This window comes from Papio anubis, chromosome 11 (genome assembly GCF_008728515.1).
Source record: "Papio anubis isolate 15944 chromosome 11, Panubis1.0, whole genome shotgun sequence".
Classification (NCBI taxonomy): domain Eukaryota; kingdom Metazoa; phylum Chordata; class Mammalia; order Primates; family Cercopithecidae; genus Papio; species Papio anubis.
This window is the reverse complement of record NC_044986.1, coordinates 7,613,728-7,628,547: the sequence shown is the minus strand read 5'-3', so window position 1 is coordinate 7,628,547 and position 14,820 is coordinate 7,613,728. Positions and strand designations below refer to the sequence as shown.

At 40.1% G+C, this 14,820-nt stretch overlaps 1 protein-coding gene across 7 annotated transcripts in view; it reads left to right on the top strand.

Moving 5' to 3' along the window:
- Nucleotides 1-483: 483 nt before the first annotated feature.
- The window catches only part of EDRF1 (erythroid differentiation regulatory factor 1), a 51,766-nt gene continuing 37,429 nt past the window's right edge, over nt 484-14,820 (top strand). For 6 of the 7 annotated variants that reach the window (XR_652047.2, XR_002524497.1, XR_002524498.1 and 3 more), the window contains exons 1-10: nt 484-882; nt 2,180-2,388; nt 4,030-4,096; nt 5,065-5,190; nt 6,600-6,724; nt 6,962-7,118; nt 10,243-10,344; nt 10,599-10,720; nt 11,535-11,646; nt 14,636-14,783. Coding sequence is in view for 4 of the 7 variants with exons in the window: in XM_003904390.2 (XP_003904439.1) it covers nt 775-882; nt 2,180-2,388; nt 4,030-4,096; nt 5,065-5,190; nt 6,600-6,724; nt 6,962-7,118; nt 10,243-10,344; nt 10,599-10,720; nt 11,535-11,646; nt 14,636-14,783 (1,276 nt within the window). In the remaining 3 variants the exon portion in view is untranslated. The remainder of the gene's footprint in view (nt 883-2,179; nt 2,389-4,029; nt 4,097-5,064; nt 5,191-6,599; nt 6,725-6,961; nt 7,119-10,242; nt 10,345-10,598; nt 10,721-11,534; nt 11,647-14,635; nt 14,784-14,820) is intronic. The other variant, XM_003904391.2, reaches the window with a different exon arrangement.

Sequence of the window (14,820 nt, the reverse complement as noted above, 5' to 3'; positions counted from 1 at the left end):
TACGCGTTATGAGGCCCCAGGTGCAGCGTCTCAGGGTTCCTGCACCGCCTGGGACGCCCCGCAAGCAGCGGGCATGCCGGGCCCCCAGGAGCCTCCGAAAGCCACCCATTCCCTAAACCAGGAGGGCCTCGTCCGCGCGTCCCAGCGTCCTCCCCGGAAGCCCCGCCGCTCCCACACCCAGGATGGAGCCACACCGGCACTAAGAGGCGGGCAGGGGCGCCCAGTCTTGAGATGGCAGTCTCGCTTTTCCAGTCCGGGCTCTCGGGGTGCCCGTGTGAAAAGAGGTGACACTGAAGCCTGGGGAAGAAGTGCGAAGCCCTCACTAATTCACGTAACCGGAGCCAACGATAGCGCAGACGGCTGCACGTCCCCACCCACGCGCAGACTACCTGCAAGCTCGCACCACCCACAGAACTGTTTGCCAACAAAGACGTGCAGGGGGCGGAGCCTGAGCGTCAGATACCGCGAGCGGCGTGCAGGGGGGGAACCTAGGAGTCAGATACCGCGAGAAGCAGTCTCCCGAAGAGGGTCGGACAAGCGCAGGCGCACTACAATTCCCGCCCTGGCCGCGAAGGTGGGACCCGCAGCGGGAGGCGGGGCCGGGCCTATGGGACAAAGATCGCGAGATTTAATGTGGAGTCACAGCTACTTCTTCCTGGCAGAGACCGGAAGTGCGGTCCGCGGAGCGTGTCTGGCGCTTTCCCTGTTTTGGGCCCGGGTGGCTGTTGCCGCTGCTCCGCTCCCCCTTCGTCTCGCCTGACCTGGATCGAAGTGATGGGGGATCCCAAGGAGGCCAGAGCAGAGGGTCCGCCGGCGGGGGCCGCCGCTCGAGGAGGGCTCAGCCTCCTGTCCCAGGGAGAATCCGAGGAACCTTCTGCACAGGTGAGTCCTCCGCGGAGTGGCACCTGCCAGGGATGCGGGAGCCGAGGATCCGCTCCACCTGGGAGGGATGCCACGGTTCCCGGCAGATTCTGGAGGCTTCTCCATGTTTCCCTGACACCCCCAAAACAGGGAGTGGAAGTCCGTGTTCCTTTCGGCAGGTATTCGTATTAAAAGCAGTCCTGGTAGCCGACAGGTGAGTTAGATACGATCTCTGCTCTCAAGGAGGGTTCTTGTAAATATGTCGTTCCAAAACGTGGCACAGTCGTGCAAAGCAGGAGGGAAGAAACGGTGCCAGGCAGTGACTCGCCGAGAATGAGACCGAACTAATTCACAAAAGGTGTAAAATGTTTGCCAGGCAGAAAAGGGACTGCGTGAAAGGTTAGAATATTGAACCCAGACACTGAACTTGCTTTGGGAGTGTGCAAGTGCAGGTTGTGAGGAACGAACCCCCCATGCCTTGCTATGAAGTTAGAGACTCAAGACTATTTGAACCATGCATACATGCATGAACCGATGCATCAATTACTAAATATTTGCATTAAAACAAAAAAAGGCCCAAATATTCTACCACACTACTTTATGAATGATGTGTTATTAAAATTAAAATACATCTTTGGCCCGGCGCGGTGGCTCACGCCTGTAATCTCAGCACTTTGGAAGGCCGAGGTGGGTGGATCACCTGAGGTCGGGGAGTTGGAGACCAGCCTGGCCAACATGGCAAAACCCCGTCTCTAGTAAAAATACAAAAATTAGCCGGGCGTGGTAGTGCAAGCTTGTAATTCCAGCTACTAGGGACGCTGAGGCAGGAGAATGGCTTAAGCCCAGGTTGCCCAGGTTGCAGTGAGCCATGATTGCTCCGCTGCACTCCAGCCTGGGCAACAAAGCGAGACTACTTCTCAAAAATTAAAAAAAAAAAAAAGAATTAAAATACATCTTTGATACTGAAAATAGACTTTATTGAAGTTTGCATTTAGTTAACATGTTACCATTGAGTCTCCTTGGTTTCTGCTTCTCCACATTATATGAATAAATTTTAAAAGGTAGAGTAGGTGGTCCATTTTCTAGCTGATAACCATGACCATCATACTCCTTGACTCATCTTTTTTCTTTGAAGTTGATGTAAAAGAACTAAATAAATGTTAGCGTTTATGCTCAAATTTATTAAGTGCTGTTAGTAACATGTGGCATCCGTTCCTTGTGAAGCCTGGTGTGACAGGTTCTTGTTTTCTTTTTTATGAAGGTGAGATTTTTCGTTCCTAGTAATTTTCATTAAAGTTTCACCCAATGTGTTAATTAGGGATCAGCTTTATTTCTTGGAGGCAATGAAGTGAAGAGCCGAGCTGTGGTGAAATACTCTTCTGCCCCTCCTCGAACAGCATTTGCACGCCTTGAAGAGAAAACAGACTTGAAACTCCCACCTGCCAACTGGTTACGAGAGAGTGCCAAACTAGGGCCGGCAGGAACTACCATTCTTGGCAACAGCAAGAAAAGCAAGCCATTTTCAAGGTAAATATTAATCAGTGGCATTTTTACCTGCCCCTCCACCCTCACTTAAAACTCTTATTTGCTTTTAAATTCAGTTTGTAATGCCCATTAACTTGTCAAGATTTCTCTTTAGAGAAAGATCACATTTGATTTTCAAACGCTTTTTATTCTGATAATAGATGATGTTACAATATGAAGATGTACATACAATATCAATTGCATATGCTTCTTTCAAGTCTGCATCACGTTATTAGCAAAGATGAGTTTTGACCGCCAAAGTTCAATCAGCCCTTTTATTTTAGCCAATTTGCATACCTTTTGAATATATGAATATAAAGGATCAGCTTGGTGCATGAGGAGGAAAACCTTGAACATTACTTCATCTTTCCTGTGGAGTTTTTCATTAAATGGTGGCAGGTTGGTCTGGAAAAGCCAGATTTAAAAACCCAGCATGTTGGGTGACCTACACCTTAACTTTGGCACCAGAAATTCTGCTGATGGTATTTAAAGTTGAGAGAGTAGCCTGAGGTCCTATAGAGAAAAATGTACTAATGTCCATATTGTAGGCCATTTAATGTGTGGGGTTCTCTTTTCTTCTTCCCCCTTCTCAGCCACTCAATCTAAAATATTTCCACGTAACTTGTAGCAAGGGACACAAATACACTAATACTTTATGAGCTGGTAGTTTGGAAATTATCCTAAAGCCTCAGAAAATAAAAGTTATATTTGCAAAAATACTGTTTGTGTGTAGCATCATTTATAGGAGCAAAAAGTTGGGAATATCCCAGATATCATTTTTTAAAAGAATGGCTTAATTATGATTTGTCAACGTAATTAAATGTTGCGAGGAAATTTGAATAATTATATTAACTCTATACAAATGCTGTGCCAAGTATTTTATATGCTTATCTCATTTAATTCTCACAACAACTCTTTGAGATAGGCACTGTTAATTATTTTGCACCTGAGAAAACGGAAGCTGAGAAGGGCGAAATAATTTGACTCAAGCATACAGTAAATCATAAAGCATGCTTTGCCGTTAGGCAGTCCTTGGTAAGTGTCCTGACTCTGCCGTTTAGTAATTGGAACATGGCCATGTTGGGTACCTTTCAGGCTTGTAGACTATAGATGTGCCTCAGGTGGCATCAGTTGGCTGCTCAATTAACAGTTTTTTTCCATTTCCTTTTGTGGCTGAATTGGTGTCAGGTGCATTTTTTCCATGTATTTTTTTAAAAGAGGTATATTGTATATCACTAGAAACACAATCTCAGAAAGTAAAATCCTAGTACATGTTTCTGTTCTTCTTATCTCTCCACCTAAAAAGAATAAAGTTTTGAACTATTTTCCCTTGCAGACTTTGGGTTTTGTGATTACAAAAATAAAATAATTGTTTTTATTTGAAATATTTCCTACTGGATGCTTCTAATGATTATTACCATGTCTTATCAAATCTAAGATGCCATTGACTCTCAGACACAGCATGATTTTAGTGCCACTAAGAAGAAAAAGCTTGCCAGCTGTGATGGTGAGACGCATCCTGGTTTCAGAGTTGTTGAAATGTGGAAAATGTGTATCCTAGAAGCAATGAAGTATTGTTATTAAACTCTACTTGCCTGATTGTGAGCATGACCTTATAACCGGTGTCTTTTTTCTCTTTGGTAGCTTTGGCATGGCATACGACTTTATTGATTCAGTGGGAAATGATGTGGATGTTGTCTCTGACTCTGAAGTAAGTGTAATTTTGGGGGTGTTTTGTGATAGGTGTTTTATACCATGCTGTGTTTTGCATGATATAAATTTGCAAGTCTTGAGAAATTAGTGATGAAATAAGACAAAACTTATCTGATTATTGAATATCTTTTTTGTTATTAAAGTATCATTGTTTACCACATTTTTATTTAAAGAGGAAGGAATAATCCCCAAACACTGGCAGTGGTAATAATACTGATGGTTATATTGTAATGATAGTAATTGAAAGTGATTATAGTGTTTGGGATTATTCTGTATATGTTACCAATTTAGTTATAAATGATATTTCTAGTAAAATCTATTGATTGTTATTGGCTTTGATCTGATATGCTAGAAGCCCGCGTCAGCATAACAGTGTGACGTATCCACCATTAACTTTAAGAAATCCTATCATGTAAAAATAAATGTTTGGGCCGGACACAGTGGCTCAAGCCTGTAATCCCAGCACTTTGGGAGGCCGAGACGGGCGGATCACGAGGTCAGGAGATCGAGACCATCCTGGCTAACATGGTGAAACCCTGTCTCTACTAAAAAATACAAAAAAACTAGCCGGGCGAGGTGGCAGGGCGCCTGTAGTCCCAGCTACTCGGGAGGCTGAGGCAGGAGAATGGCGTAAACCCGGGAGGCGGAGCTTGCCGTGAGCCCAGATCGCACCACTGCACTCCAGCCTGTGCGACAGAGCAAGACTCCATCTCAAAAAAAAAAAAATTTAAAAATAAATGTTCGACTGTCACTGACATAGTGTGACTCATAAAGTCTACGTGATTCTGGTTCGAACACTCCATCCTCTGTGTGTTTGCGTGTAGCTCGTGGTTTAAAGTTCTGTTTGTATAACCTTAAGGAAATAAGATTTATTATGCTTTAAAATGAATGAAGCTAAAATTTAAAAGATTGCAAATCACACTAAAACAGTCTTTCTCAACTATTTTTTTCTCTTAATTTTTTAAGAACATAAAAAAACTCCTGAAAATTCCCTACAGCAAGTCGCATGTGAGCATGGCAGTACACCGCATAGGAAGGACTCTCTTACTAGATGAGCTAGATATTCAAGAACTCTTTATGAGATCATCTCAGGTAATGCTTTTGTGAAAAAATCCAGCAAAACATTAACAGCTTAAGAGCACTAGAAATATGATTTTGTTTCAGAGAATGGCCAAAGTGGAAATGTAGTTGAGTACTTCAACAATCGAGAAACTGAAAGTTTCGCTGAAGATAGAAAAGCTTGAATGAAGAAAAAAGAAGAGAATGAGAATGGTGAAGAAAATTATTTTATTGATTCCAATAGCCAGATTCTTTCTTACAAGAAAACAGATGAAGCCAATGAAGAAAGTTGTGAAAAATCTGTGAAATTTAAGGGACTAGTTTAATATTTTTAAAAATCCTTTAATGTCTCCCTTAAACAGATTCTCATGAAACATGGCTACTGGAAAATGTGAAAAATATTAGAAGCTGTTCCTCTGAATAAATACAATCATGTGCCCATAATAATGTTTCAGTCAGCGATGGACTGTATATACCGGTGGTCCCATAAGATTATAATATACTGTATTTTTACTGTATTTGCAATGTTTAGATACACAGATACTTACCACTGTGTTACCATTGCCTGTGATATTCAGTACAGTCACATGTACAGATTTGTAGCCTGGGAACAATAGGCTATACCATATGACCTAGGTACGGAGTAGGCTGTACCATCCAGGTTTCTGTAAGTAACACTCTGTGATGTTCACACCAGGACAAAATCACCTAATGACGTGTTGCTCAGAATATATCCACATTGTTAAATGACACATGGCTGTAGTTATTAGAATTAATTGATGCTCTTTAGCTTAGATTCTCAAATTGTATATTGGTAAGGACTGTTTTTCCCACATGTTGAGAATGGATACTTTTGGAAAACATAACATTGTTGCAGTTTCTCAAGGATTACCCTCCATATCTGTACTTTTCTTGGGCTGGCAAGAAATAGTTCATAGTCAATCTTTAAAGAATATTCCTGCAGTGCTTTGATAAAGAAAATTAAGCTATGGTGATTTAAAGGACATTTAAAATAAGTGTTTTTTTCCTTTGGAAAGACCACAGTTTAGTTCATCATGTGAGTATGAGCCTAGGCACTGGGATGTGACAGTGAACATATCACAGGCCTTGCTCCTTAGCAGTTCATTGTTTGGGGTTATAAACACACAGATCATTTCAATATAGTGTGCAAAGTGAGACCTTCTCCAGCTGCTAAAGAACATGTTATAGAGAAGACTCACCTCTCCCAGACTGTTAGGAGAGGGGGAAGATGGGTTTCCTTTAGGAAACAAAAAACAAAAGAAACGTGGTATGCGTTGACCCAGAAAGATAAGATTTTAATGAATTTGTGTTTATGAAACCATATTCAAAAAATAAAAGAAGACTTTTCTGTAAGATAGTACTAAGGAACATTGTTTCGACTATGTGTGTTGTATTAATAATATGTATCTCATGTTATCCAGACTGGTGACTGGACATGGTTGAAAGAGTTTTATCAAAGACTAATTGACCAGAAGTGGCAGAGGAAGAAAAAGAGCAAGGAGCACTGGTATCAAAAGGCAATTCTTTCCAAGTTCTTATATTACAGGTACTCGGCTACTTATTTCTCTAAAGAGAAAAAGGGAATTCTGATCTAAAATTTAGTTTGAAGCTTATACAAATAATAATTTAAGTTTGGCCCCTATGATACTGTTAACATTTATTTCATATTTCTTTTTTACGAGATGTATGCTTAATTACAGATTGTAGTTTTTATAAACGGATAGACTGTTGCATAAAGTTAACTTTAGTAACAGTGATCCTTTTTTATTTCTGGTTTGGCCAGTATCAATGGTGATGGAGCCGCTCAGCCTGTCTCATCTACTGCAGAACAGCAGGAATCGTCCAGTTCAGATCAGACAAATGATTCGGAAGGGGCTTCATGGCCCGCTCCCTTCGAAATGCCTTCTTCAGTTTCTGAAGATCCCAGTGCTTCCAGTCAGGTTAGTACTTAAATGCTAATTCTAGAAACTCCCTTAGAAAGACAAAGCCTTTTTTAACATCTTGTTAAAAAAAAAAAGAACAGGAATAAAAAATATTCTGTCAGCTTATGTAATGAGGGAAAAAAGACTTCTATCAGTTTATGGAGTGGGAGAAATACTTTTTAGTTTTTCACAATAGAATTTACAAGAGCTGTTACAAGTGGGTAGATCAGACTTTTTTATTAAATCAAAATATTTTATAATAGTTTACTGATATGTTTATTAATACTGATTATCTCCCTAAAGTGGTGAGTGTTATATAGAGATATAGTATATTTTTAACTTTAGATTTGTAGGAAATACCTATAAAATACAGCGATTCAGAGGCCTGTTTGTAATTTAAGTTCTAACCTTTTTCATAACTTTTAGTCAGATTGTTAGGCCTAAAATATCCCTTTAAGATTTTCCCAATAAAATTCCTGAAACTTAGTCCATATTCATGTTATAAAACTTTTAGAAAAGAGAATGGACTGGGTTGTCCTTTTTATCTCTTACATCCTTGTTTCTTCTTATTGCTTGTTTATTTTTGTGCTTATTGTATCTATCAAAGAATAAAATAAGGCTATAGATGTAAATTGTGGCATGTCTATTTTCAGGAAAATAGATAGATAAATGGATAATAAGATCTGTAACTTGATAAATTACGTCTTCCCTCTTGCTGTGTGTTCCCACATATTGAGCACTATTCAACCAGATCGTTTCAATCTTCACAAATTACAGGGAGCAAATACATTTAACTCGATTTTAGTTTCAGTAGGTTTAAAATAGAGAAAGCATCCCATAAAACTCCATAATGAATTCGAATTTTTTTCAAAAGTGAGAAAAATGTAAGGAAAAGGAAGGAAGTAATTAATATGCAAGTCACATAGTGGTAACAACCAAGAAGTAGGGATGTTCTATGATTCAGAAGGGAGAAAAGACTGCATAATACAAATACTACCCTCCTTATTACCCGTCTCACCCATCTCCCAGTGTTATTCTGTCTTTACCTTGTTTAGGAATTACTGTGAAAACTTTTGGAGACTTGGGAATCTGTAGACTTATGTGTGGAGGAAGCAAACTGGCATTTATTGAATAGCTCTTATGCCATGTACTTTGATACTTATGTTTGTACAAGTTTTTTTTTTTCATTCTCAGAGCTGCATATTGTACAAATAAGTAAACTAAAGCTCATCAAAAGATGTTTCACATGGTCATACAGCTGGCAAAACTCTCAGGCTAGGGCATAAACGATCTTTCTGCCTGCAGAGGCCTGTTCTTCCAGCAGTACCCCACTCTGTCTGTGTACTCCACACACAGTTAGCAAGGCCCTACTAGCAGTCAGATCATCGTAGCAGTGGTGTATCCCTAGGCAGAGCTAGCCTGCCATAAGAGTCCCTTACAGAGTGCTTTTCTTATATTATACTGCCTAAATTTCAGCTTTAGAGGTTTGTTTATATTTGCAAGGTATCGCTGCACAAATTCTTGTTCCAAAAACTAAAACTGCTGGTTTGAGATCTTTGTTGAGCAGTTACAGAGGTTAAATAGGTGACTGTGGAATGGCCTTAGAGCGAGACATTTATTGAGAACGTTGTAACCTAGGGCCCATACTCTGAATAAAGCAACTGCCTGGCAAACTATGTTTTACGAATCAGTTCATGAATTGTTAACTTGTCTGTGTAAACAAATAATAAAATAAAAAAGAGTTTAAAGTTATCTTAGGACTCCTGAGGGAGAAGACAAGGCACAGTAGAAGTGCTAGAGAGCCACCTGTGCTTGTAGTCACACACGCTTCCCAGGCAGGTGCCAAGCCTATTGGCACACACGGATAACAAGTAAGACAGACGTTTGTGGAATAAGCAGCACACACATGCCTGTCTTGGGCTCTGTCGAGGCACTGACATTAAAAGCTTAAAGTAGTATTTCTTAATGGCTGTACTACTTTCCTACTGGTTGGAAAGTTGAGTGGTAGGCTGAGTTTACCCAGTGTCAAAGGGCCCACTTCCTAAGTGTATTCTAAAATGTATTCCAGACCGGGCGCAGTGGCCCACGCCTGTAATCCCAACACTTTGGGAGGCCAAGGTGGGCGGATCACTTGAGGCCAGGAGTTTGAGACCAGCCTGGCCAACACGGCAAAACCCCATCTCTACTAAAAAAAAAAAATTAGCTGGGCATGGTGGCATGTGGCTGTAATCCCAGCTACTCTGGAGGCTGAGGTAGGAGAATTGCTTGAACCCGGGAGGCAGAGGTTGCAGTGAGCTGAGATCACGTCACTGCACTCCGGCCTGGGCAACTCTCTCTCTCAAAAAAAAAAACTATTCCAGAGAATATCTTAAGAACAAAAAGTGTTCTGAGATTAAATAAATTTGGGAAACGTTGGTTTTTACAAAGGCAAAGTAGATTTTTCTATTGCAGGATTGCTTATTATATATTTATTGTTTTAATAGCAATAAATATTGTTACTCCACGAAAGTGAATACTTGGTAAATGTCATCTTTCAAACCTGACTCTGGAAAATTTTTATTCAGTTTCAGGAGCTAGTGTTCTGTGAAACACACATCAGGAAATGCTAAGCTGGAGACTGTTAAGATAATGAGTATCTCAAACTGTGGCTGAGTAAGATTTCTTAGGAATTTCTTTTTTTTAAGAGACAGAGTCTCACTATGTTGCCCAGGCTGGATTCGAACTCCTGGGCTCAAGCAATCCTCCCATGTTGACCTCCCAAGTAGCTTGGACTATAAGCACATGCCATCGTGCCTGGCCAGTTCCTTAGAATTTTTAAATTCAATACAGATAGAGTAGGCTGAAAGAACAGTGGTAATCAGATGCTCAAAAAAGGAGAAAAATGAAAAACTTTGGACGTTTAGAATAATCTTTAATCTGTCTCACTTGAGTAAGATCTAAATGTGATTCGCTTCTTATGGTAGCTGTGATCACCAGCCAGAGCAGGCCACCCAGTGAGGAGTGTTATTATCTGTATTGGCCTAATTCACAATAGTAGATTTGAAGTGTGTACTTTGAATATTTAGGTGATACTCTTCAACAGTGGGTCAATTTTAAGAAATGTTGACAGCAGAATCACTCCTTATCCTTGCACTTTTCACAGGGAAGTGAGCCTCTTGAACCCTCATACATAGTGGGGCATGTGGCCTCAGCACCCAAAGAACAAAACCTGACTACTTTATTCAATGACGGGGAGCACAGTCAGGTATGCTTTCCATGGTGTCCACGGTGACAGCCAATCCCCAGTCTACTTCGTCATTTCAAAACTAGTCTTAAGTCGAAATTGATAGGGAAAAACTCCACTTGATCCTGAAATTGCTTTCTAAGCATCTTTGTGATCTTAGCTCTGGGGCCTGACTTTGTCTTCTTTGTCTCTTCCTTTTTCTAGTCTTTTTATGGATCATAGGGGGAAATTACAGATTGACTGTTTATTATAATCTTTCCTGTTTTAAATCACAGGGTCTTAAAAATGATTTTGTTCGGAATATTCTTTGGACGTTTGAAGATATCCATATGTTGGTTGGCTCCAACATGCCCATATTTGGAGGAGGCAGATACCCAGCAGTCAGCTTACGTCTCAGGTAAACTAACATCGTACCCCTTCTCAAGCTTATGGTATTTAAATTCTTCCTTTAAAATCTGTTCCATCAGGCTGAGGTTGCAGTGAGCCAAGATCATGCTACTGCACTCCAGCCTAGGCGAAAGAGCAAGACTCTTGTCTCAAAAAAAGAAAGAATCAGTGTTCCATCTGTTTGGGCATCTTCCTCTTTCTCTAGGTTTTTTCACCTCCCTCCTTCCCTTGCCAGTTGAAATGGCCACATTAAGGAAGGAGCTACTATCAACAAATGCTGAAAGGCAGACCTATAGCTGAGTCTTCATTCTAGACCTCATTGAATAGAGCCAGAGGTTTGTTGGACTGAACTAGTCTTAGGTCTGAATCTACGACTTGTGAGAATATTCAAGACAGTTTATTTAATTAGTTAGAGAGCTTCCTACTAACTACTTGTGAGCATTTTGCTTAATGCTCCACATGTATTTGTTGACATTAGCCAGTGTGAATTCTAACTTAAGCATGGTCTTGTATGGTATTCAGTCTTTCTCAAGTTTTGTGAGGAGCAGGCAGTAGGCTGACAGTCCTTTCCTATCATATTGTCTTCTATTCTTACTGAAAACTTATCAGTGTCAGTTAGAAATACAAGCAAGCTTTTGGAAAGTTGTTAAATATAGCACAACCACTGAGCTGCATGTGCATATCTTATCAGAAAAGAAAGCATAGATGGCATTTTCTATCAAGAGAGGACAGCTTAAAATACTTAAATGGTAAAATAACTTTCAGATGATTCATTAAGAAACATCTTAATTAAACCAAATAACGCTAGAACTGTATATTTTTAGGGATAACAACAAACCAATTAATGTGCTAACTGGAATTGACTATTGGTTGGACAACTTGATATGCAATGTACCAGAGCTTGTGATGTGTTTTCATGTAAACGGAATTGTACAGGTAAGATACAGTGTGATTTTTGTAATCTCTCAAATGCAAATTGGTACAGAGAGTTCCTCACCAAAGTCTTTATGGCCTTAAAGTACTAAGATACATTTTTGGCAGGGAAGATAACTGTGAATAAACTGAATTTGAGTGTACATTTAAGTTGGTGATAACAGAATTCTAGATGTTCTAGAAGTATAATTTTACAGGTAATTTGGAGGAAGTTCATAAATGTATGAAAACCTGCATTTGTAGCCATAGAAGTCTAGTTTTAATGCCAAGCACTCATTAATAATTAACTGAAAGTGTCTATACAATGGAGGCGTTTCTTCATTATGTAAATATCTACTCAGTACACGCAAAGTTTTAGGGAAGGATCTTGTAAAAATTGTGTATGGTAGATAGCTTATATAGCAAATTCTTATTCAGCATATTCTATTTAGAAGACATGTATCCCCATTATAAGTGTTGGGGGAAGCCAGGCATGTTGGCTCATGCATGTAATCCCAGGCTACTCAGGAGACTGAGGCAGGAGGATCACTTGAAGCTGAGAGTTCAAGACCAACCTGGGCAATGTAGCGAGACCCTAACTGTAGGAAAAAACCCCACACACTTAGCTGGGCATGGTGGTGCATGTCTGTAATCCCAGCTACTTGGGGGCTTGAAGCAGGAGGATCACTGGAGCCCAGGAATTTGAGGCTGCAATGAGTTATGATCGTGCCACTGCACTCCAGTATGAGTGACAGAGCAAGACCCCGTCTCAAAAAAATAAAAAATTTAGAATTTAAACAATAAATAATGGTTGAAGGAAAACAAAGAATAAGTTTGGTTGTTACTCAGAAAGAGATAATCCAATGGGAAATAATATGCAGAGAAAACAGTAGGAGACAGATAAGAATGAGAAGTGTAATACACACACACACACAGAAGTCTAGATCATCAGAGGAGGGGCTGAGCACTAACACTGGAAGAAAGACTTGGTGGAAGAAGGGGCATCTTCACTGAGTCCTGATAATAGGTAGTATCTCAAAAAATAAGAGCTGGATTTTAAAAGTCTAGTGTAAATACATGAAAGGATTGATAATAAATCCAGCTAGGGAACACAGGATTTAGGTAGCACAATAGCTGCAAATAAGGTTGGAAAAGTCATGATCAAATGATGGAGATCTTAAATGTTGAGCTAAGGAGTATGGACTTGGTTCAGTTGGTAATCTGGAATCAGTGAAGGCATCTAGGAGGGGAAATTTGTTGTGTTAGAATATTAATTTAGAGATAGCATATAGGATAGACAAGGAGGACTTAGAGACAAGAAAACCAGAGGCATTGTACCATTTTGCAAATAGTATAATGTACTTCCACTAGAGAGGAACTGTTAAGAATCAACAATGGTAAGAATAGATAGCATTTATTGAGTGCTTATTTGATCCCAGCACTTTGCTGAATGCTTTAAATGCTTTACCTTATTTGATCTTCTTAGCTACCTCACATGCTGTTATTCCTATTTGATGGAAAGAGAGACTGAGGATCAAGGAGCTCAAGTGAGTTGCCCAGGGTCACCTTAGTAGTGAGTGGCGGTGCCAGTCTTTGTGCCTCTCTCTGGCTGAGGACATGCTTTGAACCATTATATTCCAACCCAGTGATTCTTAACCTGGTTGTGCATCAGAATCACTTGTAGCCTCTTTAAAAATGTTCTTGCTTGGGCCCCCAGTGTTCTAGTATCAGTAGGATGTGCACCTCTTGTCTTTTCAGAAAGTCTGGTATATGATTCTGGTTTGCAGTCTTCATTGAAAACCACTGTTAGACCATCTCCCTAAATGGCAACATTTAGTGGGAGGCTGGGGTGGGAGTGGGGAGCAGGAGAAAAGAGACAGGCAGATAAAGCGTTAACAAGGCGGAGGGGAAGAGGAGTCAAAGGGGATTCCAGGGTTTAGGGGCTAGAATAATGGTGGTGTCATTTAGTGAGAGAAGGATGTTGAATTGGTTTAGACAGGGAAGGTAGTATGTTTTTGTCACATGTTCAGTTTGAGGAAAGTATAAAAATGTCTAGTGAGCATTTTGAAGCTGCAGCCATTAGAGAAATAAATTGAAGCATCATCTACCTAGATACTGTCAGATTTCGTCACCTGGGAATCTATTAAAATCAGGCATTGGAGCCTCTCCCCATAGGGGTAAAAATAGAAGGGCATTTAGAGAGAGAGAAGGAGAACAAGAATAGCGCAGATTAAAATATGGGAAAGGAGTGTTTTGAGGAAGGAAATAATCAACATTGGGGACTTCAGTGAACAAAGTGGGGTGAAAATCAACCTCAGACGATTGTGTTTGGTCGTACATTCCAGTTGATTTAAAGTTTCTAGTTTTAGAGTACTTCGGAAAATGTGGTAGGAGGTGTTTAGGAAAGTGTGCACAGAAGACAAACAAGAAAAATGCAAAGGCACTGTTAAAATAGTGGTAGTAATGTCCATGAAGCCTTTACTCGTATTGCCACCTCCATACCCGCCTGCTCCATCCCTGTGAAGTAATGAAGTCCATAGAGAAGTGTCTGCCAGAAAAGTTTCCTGAATGATTCTCTCTCCTTGAGCCACCGACTCTAGTATCTAGCAAAAGAAAAGGCCAGAAATACATGTGTTTTAAAATCTTGCTGGGTAATGCCTACCTTCATTTACCATCTTCCCAGTTGAAAACCATTAAAGTGGAGGAAAAGTATTCAGTATGATTTGTTCCACGTTAGAACAGAAATCAGATCATGCCTAAATCTGAGGTTCTAAATCTGGTAGTGATTCTCCATTGAAATTACCCACTAGTGAGCTGCCCTTGCTGATGGGGTGGATGAGATTCCTTTGGGAGGCTGCAGCAGGAAACAGATTAAAAACCACAGGTTTAAACACTTTCATGCTACACAGGTCTCTATTTGCAGGACTTCTGCATTTGGTTGCTTTTTTAAAAGAAAGGTGTTGTTTCCTCGGGTTTTCTCTTAAACTGCTTTCCATCTGTCTGTGTTTTACAGAAATATGAAATGATAAAGACAGAAGAAATTCCCAATTTGGAAAATTCTAATTTTTCTACTAAAGTCATAAAAGACATTGCACAGAATATTTTATCATTTTTGAAATCTAATTGTACCAAAGAAGGACATACCTATTGGCTCTTTAAAGGTAAGCTATTAATACTTCTTGAGTGAACAATAATTGA